At 52.0% G+C, this 27,618-nt stretch overlaps 1 protein-coding gene across 2 annotated transcripts; it reads right to left on the bottom strand.

Moving 5' to 3' along the window:
• Window positions 1-8,708: 8,708 nt before the first annotated feature.
• Window positions 8,709-23,365, bottom strand: KCNG4 (potassium voltage-gated channel modifier subfamily G member 4). 2 transcript variants are annotated; one of them, XM_037040285.1, is made up of 4 exons: window positions 22,700-23,365; window positions 22,111-22,308; window positions 20,208-20,970; window positions 8,709-10,588 (listed from the first exon to the last, which is right to left on the bottom strand). In XM_037040285.1, coding segments are annotated over exons 2-4 (1,536 nt in total). In that variant the 5' UTR covers window positions 22,113-22,308; window positions 22,700-23,365; the 3' UTR covers window positions 8,709-9,817. The 2 variants fall into 2 exon arrangements, with proteins under 2 accessions (XP_036896180.1, XP_036896179.1); XM_037040284.1 differs by lacking the exon at window positions 22,111-22,308 and having other exon boundaries at window positions 22,700-22,768; window positions 22,850-23,365.
• Window positions 23,366-27,618: the final 4,253 nt, after the last annotated feature.

Raw genomic sequence — 27,618 nt, 5'->3', positions numbered from 1 at the left:
CGCTCTCCCCTTGAGAGGGTGGCGAGGCCGTTCTGAGGCTCTCCCCCCTTGAGGGAGTAGCTTTGCCAGCCCTTTTCCTCCGCAGGACTCAGTTCGTGTGAATTTGTCTCATGTCTCATCCATGATGCCACGGGCACTGCTTGTCAGTGCACGCGTCCCTTAAGGTCCTCTGGGTTCCGGCAGGTGGGTAGGGCCTGGAGCCCGGCAGGCGTGCTGGGGTGAATAGTGTCTCCCACAATTCACGTTTACCTGAAACCTGTAAAATCAACCTACGTGGAAATGAGGTTTTGCAGATTGAATCAAGATGAGGTCACTGGGTTTGGGTGGGCCCTTGGGAGCAGAGGCTCGCAGACCAACGTGCAGAGGAGCTCGTGAGGAGGGAGGCAGAGGCGGACACAATGCTGCCAAAGCCGAGCCACACCTGGGGTCACAAGACCTGGGAGGGAGGTGGGGAAGGTTCCACAGGTGAGGACGCTCACAGGGGAAGCCGGGTTACCTCCTGGCTTGGGGCCAGGGAGCTGCGGTTCTCGAGCCGGCACCTGCTGCCCAGCCTTTCAGCCCCACTCACCGCCTGGGCTGCCGCCGGGTTGGCTTCTGTGACCTCGCATGAAATTCCCAACCCAATTCCCATTCCCAATTTATATTCTATATAAATCCCCAATTTATATAAAATAAAATACATTCTTACTTTATCTTATTTTATAAAATAAGAACTGGGATACGGTTCCTAACCTCCCTCCTGGCTTTGATGTTCTTGCCTCTGCGCTTCCTAAGGACCACCGAAGGTGGAGATGCACGGGGCGAGGAAGTGGCCGGCGGGAGGGCAGGCGAGGGGTGTCCGGGCGGGAGCAGGACAGGTGTTCAGGAACATGCCTGGGGGCAGGATGGGGGGGCGGGGAGTTCGAACCAGGAAGGGGGGTCTCAAAAGCCAGAAGGCACTGATTTTGTTTGAGAAACAGTTATTTACTGTTAGGTTCCTTTTGAAATAACTTCTAAGGCCAACTTTGAAATGGATTTTTGTGGTTATTGTTTTCAGGGATGGAGAGGATTCTTAAAATGCCCAAGCCTATTAGCCCATTTATTACACACAGTTTTCCTCAGAAGATAATTTAAATTGATTTATTTTTTGTGCTTCACTGGCGACTACAGCCGAGTCTAGAAACATACCAGCCACTGCAGTAAAACCGCAGTTTTATGCAATGAGCCTTTTGATACTCGTTAGTCACATAATCACTGGGTAAGCGAGTTATTCAAAACGACACACACCCTGCTGGGTGTGCAAGGAAGTAGTATTAGTGCCCACGTTGTGTAAATCTACCTGTCTTGTCCTCCCTTCTGGCACTGCTCCATGCACAGTCCTCACGCAGGCCCTTTGACTCAGCTGCAGCGTATTACTGCAGAGTGTCACTGCGGAGTGATGACACGCCTGTCTTTGAAATGGGGGGTCTGCTGATGTCTGCTTGGCCGAATCCCTCTGGGGGAAGTTTCACCAACACTGGTGTACTTAAATCAGGAGGGGATGTGATCTAGCTGGGCACCACTCAACTGCTGCTTTCTCCAGGAAGCCTGTTCAGTTGCTGTTAGGTTCCCTGCAGCCCTGAGCTCTGGGGATCTCTCTGGGGCCCTGGGCACCCCCTTGCACCATGCTGTCCCTCCACGGTGTGTGGCCTTTACCGCTGAATAGAATTGGGGACCTAGCTGCCCCAGGGGCCACTTCTCCTTTCCAAGCCCAGTTTCTCATTCAGCAAATGTGAGATGGTCACAAAGGCGCAGCATTAGGAACAGATGAACTGGCTGGTGGGCGGAGCACTGTTCCTGGCTGTTGGCAGTCCTCAGTCAGCGACCACCATCAATACCACCCGCTCTCAGCTCCCAGAAGCAGGCCCAGTGTCAGAGGGTCTCCTTCCCTCCTGTGGGGTCTGCCATACAGGAGATGCCCAGCAGACATGCGCTGGGTGGGAAATTTGTGATTTACAGGAGGGGGTTAGAGGGAGAACAGAGTGACCCTGTTCTAAAATACGGTTTTAGGGGGCATTCTGAAAATTTCCATTTTATCGTGGCTCTTTTTTCCTCTGCCCTGTAGAAGCAGTCAGTAAGACCCAGAGGAAACTTAGAGTCAAGAGAAAGAGGGACTGCTCCGCCCGGTGTCACTCTGCTCCATGATTCAGTGATGGAATGACAGTTTTAAAAAACCTTGGGTACATGCTAAGCTGCTGTGACAGCCACATGCTCTGGCTTTTGTCAGAGCTCATGCTTCACATTAGTCTAGAGGTGACCAGTCCTTAGATGACTGTCCACCATCCTCACATCAGGAGAAGTGGCCTTGTCTTGAAGGATGTGCCCCGGAGCTTCCCCATCTCTCCCTGCTCACACGCCCATCTGCCCACACTTAGTGACACACCTCGCCTACCTGCAGCAGTGGCTGAGAACTGGGTGTCTAGCTACAATGTGGGGGGGCTCTATTACTAAAAGGATGCAGGTGGGGATGATATTGGCAGTGGTTGGTGGTCTCTCCCACACAGAGCTGGGAGGATCGACAGGCTCTTCTACCCCTTGAGGCAGGACCGGGCAATGCAGAGAGCATCACACAGCAGGAAGGGGAGCACAAGCAGGCCCCGCACAGTCTGCGTGTCCGTCACTATGCCAGGGAGTCCTGCCCTCCATCTCCTATTGGTCCCTGACTTCACCTCCACCCCATTAGTTCCCCTACTTCTGAGGCAGTGTACCCCAGGCCATCCTTTGAAGAATCGAACACATTCCTGCCTCAGGACCTTTGCACCTGCTGTTCCTTCTTCCCCAGAGCATTTGCCCCAGAGATCCACATGGCTTGCTCCTTTCTCTCTTTCAGGATTTAGTCAAATGTCATGACTTAGAAAGGTCTTTCAGGTCACTCTTTATGAAATTGCAACCCCCTCTGGCAATCCCACCCCCCAGCCTGCTTTATCCCTTGTTTGCTTTGTTCCCTGCTGAGCCCCCAGTGCCTGGAATGGGGCATTGCAGTGTGAAGACTTGATGAATGAAGGAAGAATAAGTGTGGGGGGAAAAATCAGCGTTCTCTGCTGTCACTGCAGAGGCCTGGCAGCCCAGCAGGTCACATTATTGACACCCAGCCCCTTTCCACAGCCTCCCCCATGCCCAGCATCCTCCTCTGACTCCCTGGATTTTCTTGCTGGCTTATCCCGGTGGTCCCTGGGGTGAACCTGGGGTTGGTTACTTGCTTTCTAAAGATCTCAGGGTTTTTAGCTCAGACATAGGAGTTAAGTAAAGGCAAACACTTGTGTATGCACCTGAGAAGCTCATCGGGAGGCAGGCCCAGCCTCCTTGTGGACCAGACTAGGACTGACTGGGCAGCTGGCACACAGGGGGGCACTTGGCAAGATGAGGGGAAGGAAACCTTCCTGGGAAGGGAGGGGTGCTGGCATTTGCTCCCCTCCTGCTGTGCGCTAGGCCCTGCCCTGAAGGTGGGAATGGGCCGGGGGCGGAGGCTGGTGACTTGCACAAACACTTACAGGACTAAAAAACTGTGCAGGACCATCATGAGAAGGGACAATTTCATTGGCTAGAGCAGGTGTCTGATGAAAAGACCTCCTATGTGGGCCCTGCTCTGGGCAAGGTAGTAATGGGTTTGGGGCACATTTTCTCCACAGAGATTTGCTTTTGCACTTCAGGTACAGATTCTTGTTTCCAGAGTGGCAGATCACCAGAGCCGGCCAAGGCGGATGGAGACCCAAGCTCCTCACGCCGCCAGGGCTAGCGGCCAGGGAATGTCTAGCCCAAGGACATCTTTGGAAGCTTCTCCAGGAAATGAACACTTTGTGGGCGGCAGGGTGGAAGGGTGGACCGACTGCTATGGCACACAACCCCCCAGTTTCAGTGGCTTGCACTGAGAAGTTTCTCTCCTGCTTGTTCAATCCACTGATGCGGGTGTTCAGCATGTAGAGTTCAGGACACAGCTGCTTCCATCTCTGGCTCCATTGCTCTTGGGGTGGCGTGAAGGCCATAGCAGTCTCTGGGGCACAATCTGGCTCCACCACTGCAGCCCCAGAGCTCTCCTTAGACAATATCTGAATGAGTGGGCCTCGCGGGGTTTCAGTAAGACTTTACTTACAATAACAGGCATGGGGCCAGAGGTAGTTGACTGAACTCTGCCTTAGGACTTTGTGTATTCCTTGCATCTGCATGCATCTCGCAGGGTGGGGGATGGGCAGGAGGGAGACTGCAAAGGATCGGGCAGGGGGTGTTTGCACCTGGCCCTGCAGTGGCTCCAGCCCCTTCAGCCACATTCCAATGACCGGAACTTTCGCCCTGCCTCCTCCTACCTGCGGGGAGACTGGAAGAGGAACCACATGTTGACAAACCCATTGCAACCTCAGAAACCTGTTAAAACTCAGCACCCCTGTGCCCCCACGCATAGTCACTCCTCTTCCTTCCAAGGACTTATCACAAGAGCTGCTCATCCTGTATATTTCCTTCTTGACTCATTTGTGGTGTGCCTTCCTACCTCCCCTCTTCCCGCCCACCCAGGCCCCCGTGAGCATCTGTCTTCATAACTCCTGTCCCCACTGAGCAGAACAACACTGGGCGCATGGCAGGCACATAGAAATGCTGCCCCAGAGCCCGGCAACTGCCCCTCCTGACTCTGACTTGGCAGTGGCCCCAGGGTATGTGACCCTCACCCCTGCCACCCCTCACTTGGGGGACCCTTCCACCTCCTCCCACATCCCAAGGTCAGCCCCAGCAGGCTTTGACATTAGACCTGCCCTGATATACCAGAGAAGCCACAACATCTCTTCTTAATATCGTTTAATGTTTCTCTCAGAGTTGGGGTGGGGTTGCCTGGTGAAACTGCTGAGTCATTGGCCGAGCACAGTGGAAGCCTATGGAACAGCAAGGCTGGCTAATTTTAGCTCAGGGCGCCCACATTTGTCCCCTTTTCCCCCCATCTCCCTCCCCCTCACAGCAAAGGTGAGCTACGACAGTCATGCATTCTCCGTGTGTCATTCACAGCAGGCTGCCAAGAGGTCGGGCTGGGCTCTGAGCAGCGGGGGATCCACTGGGCCCTTACTTTCATTCTCTTTTAACTGACACTGTGTTCCTGGAGGTGTCCCTTGGTCGGATGTGAAATGCTGGGGGAGGCAGGTGCTGGGCGAGGGGTAGGGGCAGGGCTGAGGGCACTGGATTGGCAGTCCCGGCTTTGCCACCCCTGGCTGTGTGACTTGCCACATTAAGTCCCCTCCCAGAGTCTCTCTGTCCACGACTGTAAAATGGGCAGTTTGGGTCTGGTGACCTTAAAGTTCCTTTTAGCTCTAAGAAGCTACGGAGGCAGGGCTTTCTAAGCTGGCAGGGCAGGGAAAGGGCAATGGGGGGTCCCCCTGGTGGCGGGTGGAAAGAGAGCAGCTGCTCTGAGTCTCAGAGTCTAGTTCCTCTTGGAAGCAGACACCCGGTCCTCACAGAGGAGGCCCAAGGTGACACCCTCAGCCTTCCGTCATGTTTTGTCTGGCCTGCCTAGGAGCAGAAGTTAATTTTCTTTCTTCTTCAAATACCTTTGGGCTCAGCCAGCACTTCCCAAGTCTCCTTCCCTTTCTCACTGTCCATTCCCCCACCAGTGTTTCCTGGGGTCCCCTCCTAAATGAAGGGCCCCTATGCCACTGGAGAGAGAGTGATGCCTGGAGAGGGATGCAGCCTCACAAGCGCAGCATGTGTCTGGGAACTCACAGCCTCTGTCTTAGCACTAGGAGATACAGACACACACCAAGTGAGACCGCTATTGAAAAGGGATGAGAGTTATCCCAAATGCCAATGGTGTCTACGTCAAGGAAAGGCTGGGGAAAGGATAAGATCCCAGGAGACTAAAGAGATCAGACAAGCAAATTCGACACCCAGTCCTAGTCTGACCCCTATCCTGGAGGGGAAAGGCTAGAGAGGGCATTATTATGTCAGTTGACAAAATTGGAACAGACAGTAGATTAAATTAAAATATTGCATCCAAGTTAAATGTGCTTGTGCAGATAACTGCATGCGGTTTTCCAGGAGGAGGTCCTGAGTCTTAGGGTCTGCACACGGAAGTGTTTCTGGTTTTCCAGGGCTCTCCACCTTACAGCGAAGGGGCTGGTTTACGGCAGAGCTTCCTATCCTTGGGTTTTGAGGAGAATCATGGGTTCTTTTGAGAACCTGGTGATATCTCTGGACACTCTGCATTTTGAAACAACATAGTGTGCACATTCTTTGTTGCGTGTCATGTCCAGAGGTCACAGACCCTTGGAGTGACGCTCCTCTGGCAGGTCTTCAGTTACCAAGTTCCAAAGTTCCGAAAGCAGCGGGCATAGTGGGGTCTACTTCCTCTCACATGGCCCAGAAAGACATAGTATGTGTATACAATGAAAAATAGAGCCCTGGCTGGTGTGGCTCAGTGGGTTGGGTGCCAGCCGGCAAACAAGGGGGTCACAGGTTTCATCCCCGGCCAGGGCACATGCCTGGGTTGTGGGCCAGGTCCCTAGTTAGAGGCATGTGGGGGGCAACCTGTCAATGTATCTCTTGCCTGTGGATGTTTCTCTCCCTCTTTTTCCCTCCCTTCCTCTCTAAAAAGAAATAAGTAAAATCTTTAAAAAAAATAGAGACAGCAAATAATAAAACAAATGGGGCAACATGTTTTTAAAAGAGGTGTATTTGAGTGTTCTAGCTACTATTTTTGTTCTTGCAACACGTTTTATTGTGTTAGTTTAGCATGTTTTTCCAAATGAGATGTTAACAAATCACTTTGCCTAAATGTCATTCAGTAAGTGATGCCCATTACTAGCGTTTCAGTTTGCGGAAGGGGAGGCAGGGAGTGCAGTGCTGCTGGAGAGGGGCAGGCAGCTGGGTGTGGATAACCAGGTGCTGGCAGGCACAGGGTCAGGTGGGGTAAGGACCCAGGTGGCGGGGGTAGGAACATGGCAGGCAGCTGGTGGACGGGGGTCTCAGTGAACTCCTATTCAACTTGAACTACTTGCTGACTTTTGCTAAGAGAACAATTCTATGGAGAGTCAGGGGCCATGGTCTGTTTTTCTCTCTCACCTCTCTCCTTGTTTCTTACCTGCCCCTCCACGGTATAAATTGTTGCAATGAACTCCACTTCCCAGAATCACAGGCTGTCCATGCTGAGAGAGACTTTAACCACTATCGCATCTACTGTTTCCGTGGGATCACTGGGAAGGGGAAGGCGGGGTAAAACCAAGGCACCAGGCCCACTGTTACGCAGTGAAGGAGGGTGAGAGTGGGCACCCAAAATACCCCGGCCAACCCCATTCACTCGGCGCGGGATAGCGTGGCAGAATGTCGTTGTCACCTTGCCCTAAGTGTTTTCTTTGAGGGTTCGGGTGCTGTTTCAGATGAGCCTAAGAGCTGCAGCATCACATGCGCACTTCGAAGGGTGCACTGCTGGGAACCTGGGTGCTGGGATCTAACTAAACAAACGCTACGTGGCCTCGGGCAGGTGGCTTTCCCTCTCTGAGTCTTGGTCTCTCCATCTTAAAATGGAGGAGTTGACTTACTCAGGAACTTTTCATCCTTTTTGCGGGGTCATGGATTCCTCTGGGGATCTGATGAAATCATCGGGGCCCCTTTTCAGAGCTGTGCACTTTGAAATGCATAATCTCCAGGGCTTCACAGACCCTCTCACGGAAAGTCTCTGCTTAGACTGTCCTCTGAGGGGCCTTCCAGTTCCCAATTTATCAAGTCCAAAAAGCCATTAAAATAGAGTCAGTGGGTGGAGTCCCATTTGCATTGCATTGAAGAATTAACCATCCATCCCTGAGTCATTTTGGGGGGCTCAACTCTGGCTAGAATGATGATGAAACAACATTTTAAAGTTACCTCCTGGAGACATATCTACAATACAACATGAAAATGGCTTGAAGTAAAGGCCACTTGCTCTTTGCTTATAGCTGGACATTTTCTCCCTTTGGCTACGGTCACACCCATTGGCCTCAGATGAAACAAACCCACTGGGAATCACAAGACTCCTTCCAGCCAATAGGGATAAAGAGACTGCCTAGCAACTCTCTTGTCTCCCCTACGCCATCCAATCAGCATGAAGGAAAGTCTGCTCAGAGGCTAGACTAGTCCCCCAGAACATTACTGGGCATTAAAAATAGACCATTTAATTAAACTCCACATGTGAGTAATTGATTCCAATTTTCTACTTCTAATTTCATAAAGAATGTCCACCGGGCATGAACTAAGAAACTATAGAACCTCGTAATGTTGCCGATAGGCTTACCTATTTTTCTTTCAGACCTTGCACAATTTTGTTAAGATGCCTGGTTTGTGACACAAAGGGAAACAAAGATGCTGGGCTGGAAGCCAGTCCCGGCAACAGGCAGAGCCGGAGTGAGAAGTGGCCGAGTCACTGCCAGCACACGCCATCGAGACCTCTCCCAGGTGTGCTCGGCTGGGGAACGGCAGGCAAGATGCCAGAACTTGGCCTCACCGCGTACAACGAATAGCTGGCAGGAGGTGGGCCCTCGCGCCTCACCTGAACTGCTCAGTCACTCTCTGTGCCAAACCTGTCTTCCCACATCCCGTCCCGTCGTCCAGCCCTGCAGTGCATTCACGTCACTTCTTTCTCCAGCGTCTCCCACACCCCCTTTCCATTCACCAAATCTTCCAGACCCTCTGCACAGCAGCCACAGCCCACCAGTTCTCAGTCCAATGCCCTTTTCCAACCTCCTCCACCCTTCCGTGTCTCTGTGAGCCGAATGCTCAGAATTCGTTGTTCTTTCCTCTCTGGCCTCAGCGTGCACTGCTTTTATCTCACATGTCTTGGTCCTATATCTTCCCCCTGCTCTGGATGCAAAGGGCCAAATTGTGTTATTGAATGAATGGATACATAAATAGATACATTTAAATATAAGCTGAGGCTGTCCATCCTCTGGCATCAAAGGCTTGATCCGGGGGCCAGTGAGGGACAGATCCCTTGGTTCTGTGCCAAAGCTACACTGCATCTGGTCCGTGGTGGCTTTGCTGAGAGTGGAAAGCCTAGGTCCCCACAGTGCTGGAACAACCAGCAGCAGGAGCAAGCCTCTCAAGGGACAGTTCAGAGCCCTGCAAGAGTAAGCCTCTGTCAAAGTCAAGGACTGGGTAATTGGAGAATGTTCCACCAGGGTCTAGTTGGCTAAGGGGGTCTTGCTGTGGCTGGCAAGCAGCATTTCTGCCCAGGTCCCAGGCAACTCAGGAAGAACGGCACACTCACAGCCACTGTGCAATTTAACACACAGAGACCAGTTCTGCCTTCTTGTTAAGAGCTTCCAGAACTGGGGGAAGGTGGCTGTGTTAGGAAAACCATTGGCGGTGATGAGCAGGAGAACATACTGATTCCTCCTGGAACCCCGATGGGGCTAGGTGGGGTGCTCTGAGCAGAAGGGTCTGCAGTGACTGGCTCTTCCAGGTCCTGGTGCTGAGGTGGCCCAGGAAAGAGGAACAGAATTCTGTAGGCTCAGCTCTGCAGGAGAATGGATTCCAGCTTGGGATGTTGAACGCTCTACTGGGAAGGAAATGAGAATAGAGACTGACCTAACCCAGCGAAAGTGGATGTACTCAGGGACGGGCAGGGAGCTAAGAAAAGAAAAGTGTCACAGCTAATGGCAGCCTGGATTGCGGTGGCCAGGAGGGTCAGGAATCACACCCACCCCACTGTTGGCCTTGAGTCTCTCTTGGCTTCAGGAGCTGCCCGCCGAGCTCTAGAAATGTACCAGCACATGGTCTACACCTGCCGTTCTCAAGCCCATGTCAGCTGAGGGCGATGGACTCAAGTGCTGGTGGGTTCACGAGGAGTTTTGAGTCAAATGTATTTGATGGGGGAGGCGGGTCCCTCCAGGATCAGGTCGTCCACATCACTCAGGAGCTGGTGTTCACTAGCTGTGGGGGCTTTTTGCAGGCTGCGGAGGCGGGCCTGGAGTTCTTCTTGCTCCTTCTTGAGCTCCAAGTAGGAGTGTGAGAAGGTGTGGAAGATGGACGTGGCAGGGAAGGCCATGATGAGGATCCCGCTCAGGATGCTGCTGAGGGCCACCACCTGACCTGGCACGCTGCGCGGGACCATGTCTCCGTAGCCCACCGTCGTCATGGAGATGATGGCCCACCAGTAGGAGGCCGGGATGCTGGTGAACTCCAGGACCCGCCCAGACTCATTCTCAGCCACGTAGACCAGAGGGGAGAAGAGGGTGATGGCCACGCCGAGAAAAAGGAGAAGCAGGCCGAACTCACGCGTGCAGCGACGCACGGTGAGGCCCAGCGTCTGCAGCCCCAGCGAATGGCGGGCCAGGCGCATCACGTAAAGGATGCGCAGGGCCCGCAGCACGCGCAGCACCAGCCCCACCTTCTCCAGGTAGGAGCTCCCGCCCGGTCTGTCATTCTCCTCCTGGGGCTCCTCGGACACCACCAGGGACACATAATAGGGGAAGATGGCCAGGATGTCGATGATGTTCAGGGGCCCTTGGAAGAACTGGCACTTGTTCCGGGCCTGGACAAACCGAAGGCAGAACTCCAGGGAGAACCACGCCACGCAGACCGTCTCCACGATGAAAATGTAGTAGCACTTCTGAGAGCACTCACCCTGGAGAAGCAACGGGACAGGGCAGAGTGGACGGGCAAAAGCACCAGAAATGGGGGGAGTAACTATGCCAGAAAGCCACCCCGTGTATCTATATCGATATTAGTATCTATCTATCTATCTATCTATCTATGGACTATGTGGCATATTGACATATTGAATATTGATATAGATTATACATGTAGATTCTACATATTAATATACTCCTGTATATTCTATATATACTATATACTCTCTCTTTATTCTATATATTATCTATCTCAATTGAGCTGTGCTGTAGACTCTTAGTTGTCCACCAAAGCCTCCTTTTAAAATTATTTATTTATTTTAGAGAGAGAGGAAGGGAGAAAATAGAAACATCAATGTGAAAGAGAAACATCAAATGGTTGCCTCCCCCATGCACCCCAACCAGAGATCAAATCCACGTACCCCCAACCAAGGATCAAACCCGCAACCTAGGCATGAGCCCTGACTGGGAATTGAACCGGCAACCTTTCAGTTCATGAAACAACTTTCCAACCAACTGAGCCACGCTACCAGAGCCCCCTTTTACATAGTTATCAAGTTCTGGCTGGGCATGAGCCTGGTCAGCTAGACCAGGGGCCATCTTTCCAATTTCCCTTGCAGCTAGGTGTAGCCAGACAACCAAGTCCCCACCTGTGGAATGTAAACATATATGGTGCATGCCAGCTCTGGTTCCAGAACTTACCATGTGGGTGTGAATTCCTGCACACTCTTCTTCCTCATGAGCTGGGAAAACCCATTTGGCCCTGCGGCCCAACTTGGAACCAGCAAATTGAACCAACAGCCCAGGGGAGGATGGAGCATCAGGGTAGGGAGAAAAAACCTGGGTCTCAGAATGAGAGCTGCCTATTCACCTTGATTCCTCTTCATGGAGAAATCAATTTCTGTTTTGTTCAAAGCCATTCCATCTTGGGGCCTCTTTGTCATAGCAGCCAGACNCATGAGCCTGGTCAGCTAGACCAGGGGCCATCTTTCCAATTTCCCTTGCAGCTAGGTGTAGCCAGACAACCAAGTCCCCACCTGTGGAATGTAAGCATATATGGTGCATGCCAGCTCTGGTTCCAGAACTTACGATGTGGGTGTGAATTCCTGCACACTCTTCCTCCTCATGAGCTGGGAAAACCCATTTGGCCCTGCGGCCCAACTTGGAACCAGCAAATTGAACCAACAGCCCAGGGGAGGATGGAGCATCAGGGTAGGGAAAAAAACCTGGGTCTCAGAATGAGAGCTGCCTATTCACCTTGATTCCTCTTCATGGAGAAATCAATTTCTGTTTTGTTCAAAGCCATTCCATCTTGGGGCCTCTTTGTCATAGCAGCCAGACTTTACCTTTCCCGTAGAAGCCCGTCTTGTGGACCAGGCACTGCTCCGGTGCTGTCACTTAAGCCCCACAGTGACACCGTGAGTGGGTAGCACGGCCTCACTTTGTGACTCAGAACATGGTTCCCCACCGTGACATGACTTGCCTGAGCTCACATACATAGTACACGGTCCCTCAGCCAGGACACTCTATTCTGTGGCTTCTTTGCATGCCACCCCTTGTTCAGTACTCATCCAAGAAACGCGTCTAAGGCAACCACCCTGTGCCAGGCCCCAACTGAGGCTGCGGGTGAAACACTAGAAGCAGGTGTCTGGGGGCCTGCAGGCTGCTGGGGCGAGGGGCTCCCACATCCCCAGGGAGGCCCGTGACACGGATTGTGACTGTGCCCACAGTTGTCTGCTGGGGCTGTGGTGGATTCATCATCTTGCCACCTGCTCTCCCTGCGTATTACTTCTAACAGGACCCCACCAGCCCCGCTGCTCCTCAAAGTGTGGTCCTTGAACCAGAAGCATCCCCCTCCCCTCGGAGCTTGTTAGAAACACAGAATCCTGGGCCCCACCCTATTCCTGAGGAATCAGAGTCTGCATCTTAACGAGGCACCCGAGTGTTTTAATGCACGTGTTTTAATCCCATAAGGCGATTCCCAGCCTTGGCTGCACAGAAGAGTCACCTGGGTGGCTTTGGAAAAATCCCAGTGTCTGGGCTGAGACCTCCGAGATTCTGTTTAATTGATCTAGATTTGAGCTTGAGCAGTAGAATTTCCCAGAAGCTCTGTAGATGATTCTAATGTGAAGCCAGAGTTGAGAACCTGAATATACAAATGTATATGTGAATATATATGAATATATACATTTATATTTACGATGGAGGAGTAAATGCATGACCAAAGCCAGTTGCCTCAGTGAAAAGCAAAATGTTGACAACTACAATTTTCTTTGTATTAAAAGGCTCTGCCCTGGAAAAAGAAATTATTTCCAGTGCCTGGGCCCACAGGAATACCAAATTGAAATATCCTTTATGTCTGGCCGCTGGTGGAAGAGAAACGGGCTGATCTGCTCTGCCCTCTGTCTGCCTGTCCAGGGCTGGACAGCTTTCTCCCTCGACCTGTATCTGGTCTACAGAAGGGGTGGGAGGAGGTGGGAGTGCTGTTGAGGGTGTGGAGCCTGTAACCCAGATTCAAATCGCACACTTCCACTTACTCAGGCACGTTATGTAGCCCCTCCGGGCTCTCGGTTCTCTGCCCTAGAAGTTGCTGTGATGAATGGAAATGCAGCCTGTAAGGCAGGTAACAGTCTATGGCACCTGCAGGCATAGTACACTTCAGAGCGGTCTTTATGAGATGAGTGACTGGTCAGAGACATGGCCTGCCGGTCAGTTTAAGGGTAACGATACCCTCCTCCTAATGCTAGATTCTGCAGGAACCTGAGGAAATTCTCCAACTCACTGGGAGGTCTTTGCTGCACTTGCCCAGGTTTGCTTCAGGATCCTGGAGAGCTCGGGAGTGAGGATCCTGATTCACCAATTCTGCTACAAATTTGCTGTGTGGCCAAGCTGCAGTAATTCCCCTTCTCTGTGCTCCTGTTTCCAGTTAAGACATTGGAACAGAAACAGTATTTCTGAAAGCTGAATTAGAACCCCTTGCATCAGAATCTCCCATGGTGTTTGTTACAAATGCAGATATTTGGGCATCTGGAAGTTTTTCAGACTCCGGGGTAGATTCTCCTAACAGGGCCTTTTTCATCGTTGACATTCTAGGAGATTGCCTCCTGGCTTAAGAGCCTGTGCTTGCTGGGAATAGTTGTTTCAGGCCAGTGACCCAATAGCTTGGGAAGGTGTCTCCTGAGAGCTCTGTGGGTCCCCCTACTGCCTCTGATGCTGGTGTTTGGATATTCAAGGCATGCACCAGCCACCTCCCTCCTGCAGCCTGGCCCCGGCTGGCCTGGCCACCTCCCGACACTGCAGCAAATGCCCTCTCTGCCCACTCACCCCCTGCACTGCCATTCTGCTCCACATCCTTAAACTGACCTCCCAGCCTTGATCCCCAGAGAAACGCCCTGTTAGCTGCTGGCCTTGGGGCAGCAGGGATTTATGGGGCTCTAGCTAAGAAAAGAATTCCCAGACCGGCCAATATTTGAAAAAAAAATAGACAGAAAGGAACAAAAGGTTACTTTTTTCTCTCCAAAGAAGTTTCCAGTTGTGTTTTGCAGGTGGGTTAAACAGCTCATCGTGGTTTGCCCAGAATTTTCTGGATTTGAACATGAAAAATCTAAGGTTACCAGAATCCTCTCAGTCCTGGGCAAACCAGGATGGCTGGTCACCCTCTTGGTGGCCCTTGTCTCAGCAGGAATAAGCTGTACTCTGTTTCCTTCAGGCAGTATAGACGAGCATGCGTCAGCCTGAGGAGTCTGGAGGTGTGAGCAATGCAACCGCATGGACAGACAGCTTGTGGTGCAGGACAAGCCAGATGCACATCTCCATTCATGTTAAGTTCAAGAACAGGCAAAACTCATCTAGAGTGGACCACATCACCCAAACAGCAGCTGCCTCCGGGTGCATAGGGACGGACTGTGAAGGCACCTGAGAGAATTTTCTGGGTCGATGGGGCTGTCCAATTGTTAAATTGAACAGCTAAATAGAGTGTGCATTTCAATGCTTATAAATTTTATTTATAAAACTGTAAATAAAAATAAAGCGAATGACACTAAGCAACTGGAGTAGGGAGGGGATGGAGACAGAGAACAAGAATGGCACATGTGGACAATTGTGGAAGCTGAGTCATGCGCACTTGGGGTACATTATGTTATTCTGTTTACTGTAAATGCCTGAAATTTTCCATAACGAAGAGTTTAAAACAAGACAAAACAAAACTGGGTCAGGCCCTGGTTGATGTGGCTCAGTGGATTGAGCACCAGCACCAGCACCAAAAGGTCACCTTCACGGACTTAAGTCCCAGCCAGGACACATGCCTGGGATACAGGCCAAGTCCCCAGGAGGGGGCGCTCAAGAGGCAACCACACACTGATGTTTCCCTCTCTTTCTCCCTCCCTTTCCCTCTCTCTAAAAATAAATACATTTTTCAAATAACTAAATATTTAAAAAACTGGGCCAGAAATCAAACCCACAGTGAGCTACCACTCCACACCCGCTAGGATGGCAATGGTTCTAAAGACCAAGCAGTGAGGGTTGGTGTGGATGAGGAGAACCTCGCACTCTCAAACATTGCTGGCGGGACTGCAAATGTGCTGCCGCTGTGGAAATAGGTTGGTGGTCCCTCAAGCAGACATGTGCTCTCTGACCCGACACCCCACTCCTAGGTGCATCCCTGAGGAAGTGAAAACAGGCATCCGCAGCAAACTTGCGTGCCAACACCCAGAGCAGCGTTGTTCACGACAGCCCACGAGTGGGCAACCCAGGTGCCCACCAGATGGAGAAGGAACAAACGAAATATGGTGTACTCCTAGAGCGGACACCATCCACTCATAGAAACATAGAGCACTAAAAAAAGGATCGAGAACGGATCACGCTTCACATGGATGAACCTTGAAACCTTTAGGCTCAGTGGACAGTGCCAGGCACAAAAGGCCAGATAGTGATTGTATGATTCCATCTACATGAAATGGCCAGAAGAGGCAAGTCCGTGGAGTCAGAAAGTACGTTCATGGCTGATTGTGTCTGGGAGGTTTGGGAATTCGAAGTAGCATTAGCTACTCCCAAAAATATTCATCAGTGTGTACAGGGTTTTTTTTTTTTTGTGGGAGTGACAAAAATGTCCTGAAATTATTGATAGATAGTGGTGATGATTGTACAATTGTAAACTAAACCCCACTGATTTGTGCACTTTGAAAGAATGAATATTATAGGATGTGAAGTATATCTTAAAAAGGAAGAAACCAGGGTCCGAGTGTGAAGGGGCTGAGTCAGTCCCGGGTGAGGGGCTGGGAGTGGGGGCCCTGCAGTCTTGCCCCTACTTCTGTCCCCTAGTTCCAGAGCAGGGCTGCTCCGAAGGGCTCTGGGGTCTGAGGGCAGAGCCACCGTCCCTGAGGGTCCATCTGGACAGGCTGCCCAGCAGACTGCTACAGGTTCAGTGAAGGCTGATTCTAGAAGTCCCATCTGGGAGGGACTCGGGGCAGAATTCTTAACCTTGGAGCTTTCCCCGCACCCTTCTGTCTCTCCCAGCAATGCCTGCCAGCTCCCCCTCTGGGACTGTGGCCAGACTCAGCCACTTCTCACCTCCAGTTCAGCTCAGCGCTGGTCCCAGAGCTCTGTTCGGCAGCTCAGGACTCGCTCCCTCCCTCCTGTCTGCTTGTGATTTCCCCCATCTGTGCCTCTGGCCCTGTCCTCAAATCTGGGCTGATTATTCTAACACTTTTCCGGGACTGGCCATGCTGATTCATTCCTCTTCCTGGCTTCTCCCTTCCTCTCTGCCCTCTCTGGCCTCCTTTATGACCCTTCCAGAACTCTCTCCTGACTCCCCCCTTGCCTTGAGCCTCCCCTCCCCTCCCCAGTTCTCCCTGTCCCTTGCACTCCCTCCTCCCAGCTGCCCCCACTCCCCAATTCTGGGACAAGGGCCTCCGAGCCAAGTGGAGTATGTGGAGCCAAGCTGATGGGGACTAGGAGCCGGGCCCAGAGATGGAGAGCGTGCCTAGGCCAGAGGAACAGCGTGCACTCCAGGCACAGGAAAGGTGGGCCCCTTCCAGGAAATGGGGAAAACTTCTTGTTGGCCAAAACACAGGGACACTCAGCTGGGGAGAAAAAACCCCAAACCAAAAAACCGGGTTAAGAAGAATTCCCTAGAGTAATTACCAAATACCACAACACACAGAAAGCGGGCAGTTCTCTATGGAGCTGATTCGTGACCCATCCAGGAGAGGCCCAGGGGAGGAGGAGGAGGAGCTGGCTCTAGCACAAGGCTGTTTATCAAAGGTGGGAGGTAGAAACCACAGCCCAAAAGTTGAGCTGCACCCTCGTGAGAAGGCCATTGGCCATATTCCCAAGGCAGAGCTGGCAGGCATTGCTGTGAGAGACAGAAGGGTTTGGGGAAAGCTCCAAGGTCAAGAATTCGGCCCCGAGTCCCTCCCAGATGGAACTTCTAGAATGGACCCTCACCGAACCTGCAGCAGCCTGCCAGCTCCCTCTCTGGGCGGTGGCCAGACTCAGCCACTTCTCACCTCCAGTTCTGCTCAGCGCTGGGCCCAGAGCTCCACTGGGCAGCTCAGGCCCCCCTCCCTCCCTCCTGCCTGCCTGTGATTTTCCCCATTTGTGCCTCTGAGCAGCCTGCTAAAGGTTCACGGGGTACCCCATAGGTCCACCTGGTCTTTTAAAAATCTCTGTGCCTTTCTCCCCTAGCACGGCACCGTAGAAGATGCCTAGACCACAGTACAGAATATGAGGGTCATGAAACGCAGAGCCCCGCTGTCCCAGCCGGAGCCCCACTGTGGTTCTGTGACCACCCAGGGCACTGTGCACGGCTGCAGTCCGATGCATGTGTCAAGCAAACCTCTGGGACAAAAGTAGACTCTAAAGTGGGAAGAGAAACGAGCAAAGGCTGCCAGGCAGGTAGAGAGAGCAGGTTTGTGCCTGTACTTGTCACCACTGAGTCCCCAGCACAGAGTAGGCCCTCAGGGAAGATCTATCCATTGCATGAAGGGTGTCGATGGGCACTGGAAACAGATGGAGAAGACACCTGAGTGGAGTGGCCCCTGCCTTTGCCGCCACCATGTGGGTTCTGTGAGCTGGGAGAGAAGTTGATGAGCAAAGCAGATGAGCAGGTGGGAGGGGTGTGGGCTGAGTTCCGAAGGGTGGGTAAAAGCAGCGAGCTGCACTCTGCCAGCACACGATAAATCAGGTTACTTAATCCTACTGCCGCTCTCTCAGTAGGTGTTGGCATTACCCGCTTTGATAGGTGACAAAACAGAGGCACAGAGAAATAGAGCGACTCATCCAAGGGCTGAGCCAGGGGCTACCAGAGCTGGGATTTGAACCCAGGACCAGCGAGACAGAGTTTCTGGCTCCTTTCCAGGAAGAGATACTGTCTGTCTGCAGCTGTTGGGGTATCTCAGTACCAGTACAGAGAAAAAAAGAGGTCAAGAGAGGAGGAATGAGTGTTCGGCTGCAGCTGATAATGACCTTCAGCCTCCCCCAGGGGAAGGGAAAGTGCTCTGACCAGCAGAGCTGCCCGGCAAGGCTGAGGCCATGTGGGAGGGCATGAGAAATGAATGACAGAATTGAAAATCTCTGCAGCGGACTTGGGCAGAGGGGAGAAAAGAATGTGGGAAGTTTCAGTATTCGTTACTGAATGGATGGATAAGCAAACTGTGGCGGAACGGACAGTGGAATATTACTCAGCCACAAAAAGGAGTGTGGTACTGACACATGCTACAACGTGGGTGAACCTTGAAAACACGCTGAGTGAGCAAAGCCGGAAGGAGCCAGCCAGCACGGCCTGAATCACAGCCCGTTCGCCCAATCACTACCTTCGGACGGATACCCCTGGAGGCAAATACGAAACACTGGGCACTTGTGGTGGAGAGAGAACATCTCCTTTTTATGTAAATGAAAGAACATGGTCTTGAAAGAGCAGAGACAGCACCATCTTCGGCCTCCTGGCTCTTGAATTATTATTATTGTTGAAACAGAAATAGATACTTACCCTGAGGGCCGCATCTCCCAGCCCCTCGCAGCAGGGTGAGGAATGGCGGTTTCACAAGGTGACATCCCCTGCACCCGGGAGCAGGAATGACAGCTGATTGCTCTGCTCAGACCTGGGGCTGCCTGGCTCTGTGGCCCCTTCTCCACCTCTGATTTGATTTTCTGAGCTTCCATTAAACCAGGCTTGGGTTCATACCCTGGGTAATTCTCCAAGCGGTAGGCTTTGAAAAGTCCTTGTCCTTCTGCCTAGCCCAAATCCCGGCTCCCTGGAAATCCCTAACAGGAGCAGGCTGGTAGAAATCCAGGGGTCCTCCCTCAGTTACTGGGGTCAAGGGCACCCTCTGAGACAGGGGGGCATTTTTTTGCCCTAATATTTTTCCTGCAGTGTCCACGTGTAAATATTTCTGTGGACGAGCAGGACCTTAAATCACATGATATCGTGCCGAAGAACGTAAACCACACCTGCAACTGGGGCTCTAGTCCCCCGTGGGGAGGAAAAGCTGTTCGAAAGTCCAGCATTTTGGTTAGTTTGCTTTGGGACTAAGCATTTGTAAGTTGGATGAGAAACATTTTACCCAACAAATAAATGTTGAGAGCCTACTCTGTGTGAGGAACTAGCTGGTTCTCCGTCCAAGTCCTTTCTATCTGCAGAGTTCTCTGATCCTACCCTATTGCCCTGGAATATGTCTTTAAGGGAAGGGAACCTACACTGACTGACCGTGGCTATGGCTCACATACGGGCTGCACTGTCTCACATATGTGTTTCATTTGTGGGCCCCCTCCATACACAGTAGTATAAGCTCTGTAAGTTAGGGTGATGGGGAGCCATGGAGGAGTAGAAAGCAGGGCAGGAGCAACATTTTAAATTAGTTCGAAGCTCTCTAATAACCTTCCCAACAAAGTTTTAGATTCGTATCTCATTTCTCAGACCATCTGACTCCCTGGGGCGGTGGGGGTTGGAAAGAGAGCACAGGAGTAGGCAAGAACATTTTTTGCTCTGGCCTCCTGGGGCAGAGTCACTTAGAAGTGAATGTATCTCTCAGTTCCCCATTCAGTAAGAATGACTGAGAAGCTCAGGAGTGAAGTGCCCTGTGCCTCAGTTTCTTCATCTGGAAGTGGAGTTGGGATGCCCACTGAATGATGGCTCAAGAAGGCAGGGGTTCCTGGCCTGGCATAGTGCATGGCACAGAATATTGCCCAATAAACCCATGACGAGTGCCCCGAATGGGTAGAACTCTACTCATTTTATGGAGGAGGAAACTGAGGCCCAGAGAAATGAAGCCAAATCCAATGGTCACAGAGCCGGGAGCCAGGACGCTGGACCTGCCAGGCCTGCTAAGAACAGGGGCAGCTTCGTCAATGTCCAGGTTTACTATCAGAGGCAGAACCACCTTGTGATTTTCATGGGGCCCAAGGTACCTTGGCCTTTGTGGGCCTCTTCCCCCCCAAATATATTAAAAATTCTCTTTCATGACTGTTGGTCTAAAAATAAATATAATCCATGCTGGGTAATATTCATTTTTTCCTTCTTGTTTTTAAAGACATTAAAATGTGTTCATGAGCCCAAGTCGTGTGGGCCCTGGGCACTGTGCCCGATGGCGAAATGAACCCTGGTCAGAAGCCGCTTACCTTGTCCTCCTCGGCCCTCAGGTCGGGCATGGTGCTGACACACAGGCTGACCGCTGTGGTGGCCACGAAGAGGATGGACAGGCAAGCAAAGACCTTCCCGGGCAGGCCCGACTGCGGGTTTTCCACCATCTCCCGCAGCCAGTTCATGAAGAGCCCCCAGCGCGAGGCGACCACGGCGGGGCCGCAGGCCTCCCTCTGCCGCTGCAGGACCTCCTCCCTGCGCAGCTCCGCCAGCTCCTCCAGCTTCTTCAGCAGTTTCCGCAGGCAGCACTTCTCCAGGTTGGCTTCCTCGATGCCCCAGTAGGTCAGCTCCTCCTGGAAGGACAGCACACACATCTCGCGCAGGAGGGCCAGCCTGCCGGCCGCCAGGAAGCTCACGATCATTCCGAAAGCACTGGGGCTCCTGTCGAAGAAGAACTCCTGGTTGTCCTCGTCGTAATCGTCGCAGAGCTGCGCAATCTCCTCCTGGTTCCGGCAGAACTTGAGCTTGCTCAGGCGGCTCAGGGGGAACTCGTCCAGCGTGCTCCAGGGAAGAACGTACCTCCTGCCCCCGACGTTCACCAGGATCTCCTTCTTCAGGTCTGCCGCCGGGGAGGCGTCCAGCGCGCCCACCTTCCGGGCCCTGCGGTAGTAATGGCCCTTGATGGATGGTGGCTCCACGGAGCCAGGCAAGAGCTGACTCAGAGGGCTGCAGGAGCTGGAGTGATGGTGCCTGGCTGGCAGGCCCCTGACTCTGGAGGCTACGGGCATTGCCGTTGACGTCCTGGCACCCGAGGGGAAAAGAGCAAGAAAGCAGGAGGAATCAGCTTTAAGGCAGAGTCCTAGATGTCCCAGATGTTTTCTCGGGCCTGCTTTCCTGCCACTGCATCTGCATTGTTTGTTCTTTTCATCCTTCCTCCAACACAGAGTTATGGGGCACCTACTATGCACTTGGCATCTGTCAGTGAGCAAAAGGAGACAATGCCTCCCTCCCCTTCCTGGAGAAGCACATACTTATCTCTCAGCAGCCCTGGAATCAGACGTGATGTGGACCAGGACTTGGGGAGCCCAGTCCTGAGCTGGATGAGTCATAACTGTGCCACTTTCAGGCTGTGTGGCCTCGGGCATGTACCTTAACCTCTCTGACTTCAGCATCATTCACTCCTCGACAAAACTTGTACCAGCCTTGCAAGGTACAGTTGGTAAAAATAGGGCTTCAGTGTGTAAGAGGTTCTCCAGGTCACTGCCAGGTTCCCATCCTTTAAGAACTGCCACCGCAGGTGGATTACCCAGCCACTCTAAACCCTTTGCTTCATCTATACAGCTGGGGTGGTTTCAGTGCCCACCTCATGGGGCACAATGAGGTTCCATGCAGTAATATACATGAAGTGTATATTAAGAACACTTCTAGATGCGTCTGATGAGCCAGGCACCTTGTAATTCATCTCAACAACCCCATGAAATAGACAGTAATGTTTCCATTTCACAGATGAGGAACAAAGGCCTGGGAGGTTAAGTAAGGAGGAATGTGACCCTAGTTATCGTGGCACCTGACTCTCAGGAGAAGTTCCACCATGGTCACCTTGTCCCTCTTGTTTGTTTCTCATTTGGAGGATTTTACCCTCCGTGACAGCGCTCCTCCGTGTTGATTGGGTACTTATCTCACCACCCTTGCTGTGTGACCTTGAGCCAATTACTCCCCTTCTCTGGGCCTCGGTCTTGTCATTTGCGAAAGGAGGGGGCCTCTAATGCTCTCTCCATTTCAGACCTATCTGGGGCTCCTGGTTTGGAGTAGGGTTTTAGATATTGCCCACACCCTTTGAAAAAATCACCTCTACGATCGTGCTCATCCTCAGCATCCTGCAACCATTTCCTACGCTATTCATGGGAGCCAGAGCGATTTCCAGAGCATCTATAACCTTACATTCCAAGACGCAGTCCAACACTCAGCTGCTGAATGGAAAGAAAAGTTCCTCTAAATTGCAGAGTCAGTTGGATTCCGGCAGACAGCGAAGAGTGGAATCACAGGCTAGGCATTTCACACTTGCTCGCCATACCACATCAGTCTATTCTGCGCGCCTTACTTCATTTGCAACGTACAGCCGGGAGGAAGACGAGCAGCCTGCAGAGAGAGAGAGAGAGTGTTTGGAAATCCAGGGAGCCCTTCCCAAGTGTTTTCATTTACTGATTGCAAAAACCGAGACTCGGAGAGCTGAAGTGACTCATCCAAGGTCACACAACGAATCCAAACCCAACCCCTGGAAGGGGTCTGTCTCCCAGCCTGGGTCTGTTTCTAGAACCCCCCCAAACTGTACTTTCTGCACTCACTGCACACCCCCAACTTGGCAATCCACTGCTCCCAGCCACCACCAAACAGCTGGCACACGCAGCTCTTCCCAGAGCACGGGAAAGGCAGTCACTTGCAACGGCACTTTGGCCAAGGATGTTTCAGTGTCCTGCCGATGCCCATCCCTGCAGCAAATACCAACTTCTTCCCCAGAAGTTTAACTCACCATCCTGTCTCAGGGAGCCTGTTTCCAGCTGTTTCTCTTCTGGGCAAGAGGAGCCCATATCTTGTTGTCCTGGGAAGAGACAGGTTTGTGGTGGAAATGAAGGAAAAATTTTAAAATCCCAAACAAGCAGTTTCTGGTAGAGTTTCCAACCTTTCTTCCCTTGTCTCCTCCAGAAACCCAACATTCATTCATTCTGCATCTCTCTTTCCAGCTGCTGCAGAACAGCCCTGGGGGAGTGGGATGGGGGTTTCAAGGGGACCCAAAAGCCCCTTCTCCTACGAGAGGCAAGAGTCTGAGGGGTTCATGTTAGGAGGGAGCGGGTCCAGCTGTCCTGCTTCGGTTCCAGGCTCTGCACTCTGTGTCCCACGGGGACAGCCAGTGTGGTCCTGCAAGGGGCGGGGGTGGGGGAAAGGGGTTGGAAATGGGAAGGGCTTAGGAGTAATCTCTCAATCAGCCAGGCAGCAAGCTGGAGCAGCGGCAGCCGCTGCTCTGCCAACCGCCTTAAGAGCAAGGAGAGCTGTCCTCCCCTCCCCTCCAAGGAGGAGCATAACTGGGAAGGAGCAGAGGACAACTTGGGGCCGGGGCATCTGCAGCCACCGGCACTCTGGAGGCTCCTTAGGGTATGCTGGTGAGGGGCAGGTATTCGGCTAGTGGAGGCAGGAGGAACTTTTCACTGCTTTGAACCAGCCCAGGTCTGGGACAGGCTCAGAGAAGCCCAGCCTGCCACCACTGGGTGGGAGTTCTGGAGGCTGCAGGGACCGGGAAGAGGTGTGAGTCTGGAGTCACATGCGCCTGGATCCCTGACTCCAGTGTAAATGGCTGGGTGACCTTGAGTCAGGTGACTTAGTACCCCTGAGCCTCATTGTTCTTGTTTGTAAAAAATGTGAGAATGGGAGGGGTTGGGGGGTCCCAGCAGAAGCCCCAGAGCGAGCTTCTTCTGTGGGTTTGCCTAGGGTGGTCAGGGCCAGGAGGCAGAGGCATAGTTTCTGGGGTCTGCATCCTGGCCTCCGCTCTGCGCTGCCTTGCTGTGTGCCCTTGGTCAGCCACTCCATCTCTCTGGACCTCAGTTTTCTCCCTGGTCAAGTGAGGACAGTCAAAGAAGTGATGACAGAAATTGCAAAATCGTCTTCTCATGTAGGTGCTCAATGTACATTGGCTCTTCTTAATTTCCTTAAGAGGTTCTGAGGTCTAGTCTCTTGGCTTCCAAGCTGTGCTTTGCAGACAAGGTCCGGAGGCCTAGGGAAGAGGCTTGCTCAAGGTCACCTTGCTGGTTGGAATTTGCACTTAAAGAGACTTTGAGTCCTGATGTGAGGATCCAGGAGCGAGGAAGGTCTGAGCTTGAGCCTTCCACGGCCTGCGGAGGGGCCAGCAGCAGCTGCTGGCCTCGGTGGGTTCCCTGAGACCTGGGTTACAGGGGCAAACCCACGAGGATCACAGAGGCTGACTGGATGGAGGTGGTGCGGGGCAGGGGCTGACAAACAGCACTGCTTGAAACCCCAGGGTTCTGCAAAATGATCGAGGGACCCGGAATGGGAGGCGACAAAAGGGAGGACACAGGGATGGGACTCTCTGCCTCACTGTGCCACCGCCACTCTGATCAGGTTCCCACAGTAAGTCTCCAAGTGCAACCCAAGTGAGTGCTGTAGCCCTGCGGGCCCAGCCCCCACACTCGGCCCACGGTGAGGAACCACAGGGCACCTGTCAGCAATGAAGTCGACTCCCCCACCCATGACTCCCAGTTTCTCAGTTCTGACAGCTGCTCTATCACCTGTCACTGACCAGACTCCAAAATGGTCTTTCCAGTGCAGGCTGCTGCTCCCGTCTCCTTTCTCTCTGCCCTCCCACCTCCCTGAGCTCTTTATTATTTATCTTGACTTAACCTCTGGCTAAATCTCCCCTAATCTATCCCCTTGCCTCTCAGTTAGTTCTCTTTGGATCTGGACTATATGGGTCAAATCAAGAATTTACCAATGCCTTGCTGGGTGACCTTCAGCAAGTTTCTTAACCTCTCTGTGCCTCAGTTCCCTCATGTGTGAAATGATAGTGTGTACCTGTTGATATGTTGTGAGTATTGAACAAATCAATTCATATCTAGGAGGTGCTTGGAAGAGTGTCTGAGGTGAAGCAAGTCCCAGTTAAGTGCTTGCTGTTGTTATGAATATTATCTTAACAAATTCAAGTCACACAAGAAAGATTTTTTTTTTAAGAAAGGAGTCTGCTGTTTAAAAAGAAAAAAGTGTTTTAAAAGAAGGGTTGAGAGGTGCTGATCTAGTACAAGCCCCTGGTGATGTACAGAGGAGCTGAGACCCAGAGAAGGGGGAGAGTGTCTGAGTTCTCGTGTCCAGCTGACAGCAGGACAAGGCCAGAGAGGACACTGTGCAGTGGTCTTCCCACAGCCCCAGCGCCTGCCGTCAGCACCGCCACTGTGCCACAGCTGCAGGACCTTTTATCCTAGCCTGGCGTCCAGGCCCAGCAGCCCCTGGCCTGAGGATTCACTGAGTCCTTCCACAGGGCTTAAGGTTCCAGTCTCCTTGTAGGTTAAGGCCACTGCCTTTCTGTGTCCCTCCCTATTGTGTGCACTTGACCTCAGCTAAGCAGGGAGGGAGCCCAGCCCCTGGCTCATTGCAGCATCCTGGGAGTCCCTGATACAGGACAGCCCATGCCAGCCCCTCCTTGCTCTCTTCTGAAGGACTGCACCTGCCACACATTTCAGATACGGGCTGGGGCCGCAGTGACCACGCATGTTTGCTGTGGCGGTTGTAACAAAAACGCAGACCCTGCTGTTCTGGAGGCCGGAGTCCAGTCATGGGGCTAGAGTCAATGTGTTGTCAGGGCTGCATTCCTGCTGGAGGCTCCAGGGGAGAGCCAGCTGCTGGGGGCTGCCTGCACTCTCCGGCTTGTGCACACACCACTCTGACTTCTGCTTCTGACCTCACCTCTCTTCCTCTGACATCCTCGCTTCTCTCTTATATGAACCCTCTGATTACATTGAGCCCACTGGATAATCCAGGATAATCTCTGGATTTTTAAACCCTTAATTTAATCACTCCTACAAAATTCCTTTTGTCTGGTCAGTAATATATTTGCAGGTCCCAGGTTTAATTTTTGGACATCTTTTAGCCCAAAGAGATAATAAATTTGTGAGATAATAAATTTGTGCTATTTTAAGCTGCTAGACTTGTGGTGTTTATTACAGCAGCAATATAAGTCCTGACTGGTTTGGGGGCAAGCAGGTCAGACACCAACCATCAGAGATAGTTGCAATTTGTTGAGGAGAAGGCCCTGCCTTGCCTATGTAACCGGGCTTCCCAACATCTGCTTCTAGAAGCCGGAATCCATCCATGCATTCAACAAACATTTATCGATCATCCGCTCTGCTGTGGCGGTGCTCACTGGCTCTGTGACCTTGAGCAAGTCCCCTTTCCTCTGTGCGCCTCAGGAACAATGGGGTAATGATAGTCCTTATTGCAAGGAGTGAATGAGTTAAGGCATGGAAAACATTGATTTCAGTGCCTAGCACCTAGCAAATGCTCAATGAGAAATTACGATTTGCATCATCGCCATTATTATTATTGTAGGAGCTCAAGGGTCCTGGTAACAGAGATGAGAAGAGTTGGAGTTGATCCCAGGGTGCCATGAGTGAGCAGAGCAGGCAACGGATGATAGCGTGTTATTGAATGATAATACTTGGATTTCTGGGTGGGGCGGGGGAGTTCCGCTTGTAGCATTTGCCGATCACTGTGGTGTAAATACTCCTACCACGACCGGTTTCGTGCTAACAGCATGACACCCCTGAACGCTGAGCAGGGAACAGATGCTAATGATTGGCTCTTGCAAGCCTGTGCCAGGCGGCTCCATCTATTAGTGCACTCCAGGGAAGCCGGGGCAGCGCTCGCCAAGGCAGGACCCTGGGTAAACCTTGATGCATGAGTAGCAGATACACAAACAAGAGAGCAGAGATGCAGATAGAAATAAAAAACGATGGGCTTCTCTATCTTGCTAAGAACTGGGGCTTCACACTGGCCTGGCCAGAGCCACTGGTGATTGAAGCTGTGTTTCTCCACCCTGGAAGCTTCTAGCATCATCCTGGGCACTTCGAAAAAATAAAATAAAAAACAAACTCTGAATGACTGAGCTGCACCCAGATCAGTGAAATCAGAGTTGAGTTCTGGGGACCCAAACAGGGGATGGCTTTGAAATTTCCCCAGGTGGTTCTAAGGTGCAGCCGGGGTTGGGGATGGGTACTTGAAGTCAGGAGTGACCCATCAGGTATGCCTTTTTCCAGGGCTAACTTTAGCTCCCTCAGGCCTTGCTGGAGGCAGCGTAAATTGGCCCCTTTTAAAGGGCAATTTGGCACTATTGATCAACATCAGAGATGCAGACGCTCCCTGGTTTGCAATCGCACGTCCAGGACTTTATCCTGCAGACACGCTCCTGAAAGTGCACAGACCTGTGCGTAGAGATACTCACCTCGGCATTGTCTGTGAGAGCAGCAGGTTGGAAGTGACCAAAATATCCCTCATTCGGGGGCTGGTTGAATAAAGCTTGGTCATAAAGATGGGGGGGAGGAGCTTCACAGCTGTTGTGAAGGAGCTCCCATTGAAAAGGAGCAGGAATCTATGGACATAGAGGCGAAAGGACTGGCAAGATGCAGAAGAGACCATCCCGAGCGCCCTGGTTTGTGTAGACATAGCCGGGAGGGGCATGTGTGTGTGCATGAAACATTCATTTCTGAAAAATGGATAAAAAGACCTAGAAACTGTGGTTGTCTCTGGGGAGGGACACTGAGGAGTTGTGAGAAGGGGTGACAGAGAGAGGGAAATTTCTTTATTGTTTAATTTTTTTTTAAAACCCTGGGTATGTATTGATTCACAGCTTTTTTTAAAAAAGGTATATTCCAAGGCATCCTGGTCCCAGTT

This window comes from Sturnira hondurensis, unplaced genomic scaffold (assembly GCF_014824575.4).
Source record: "Sturnira hondurensis isolate 20B ecotype Veracruz unplaced genomic scaffold, ASM1482457v3 Scaffold0002597, whole genome shotgun sequence".
NCBI classification, from domain to species: domain Eukaryota; kingdom Metazoa; phylum Chordata; class Mammalia; order Chiroptera; family Phyllostomidae; genus Sturnira; species Sturnira hondurensis.
The sequence above is the reverse complement of the archived record's forward strand: the minus strand, read 5'-3'. Positions and strand labels throughout refer to the sequence as shown.

What these genes read in the sequence shown, in the direction of transcription:
- KCNG4 (XM_037040284.1), bottom strand. Translation starts at nt 22,887, where the DNA reads ATGAATGTTGGGTTTCTGGAGGAGACAAGGGAAGAAAG. An exon ending in AGGCTCCCTGAGACAGGATG is followed by an intron (nt 20,971 to 22,699) that starts GTGAGTTAAACT and finishes CTCGGGTGCCAG; the next exon opens with GACGTCAACGGCAATGCCCG. An exon ending in TGAGGGCCGAGGAGGACAAG is followed by an intron (nt 10,589 to 20,207) that starts GTAAGCGGCTTC and finishes TTGCTTCTCCAG; the next exon opens with GGTGAGTGCTCTCAGAAGTG.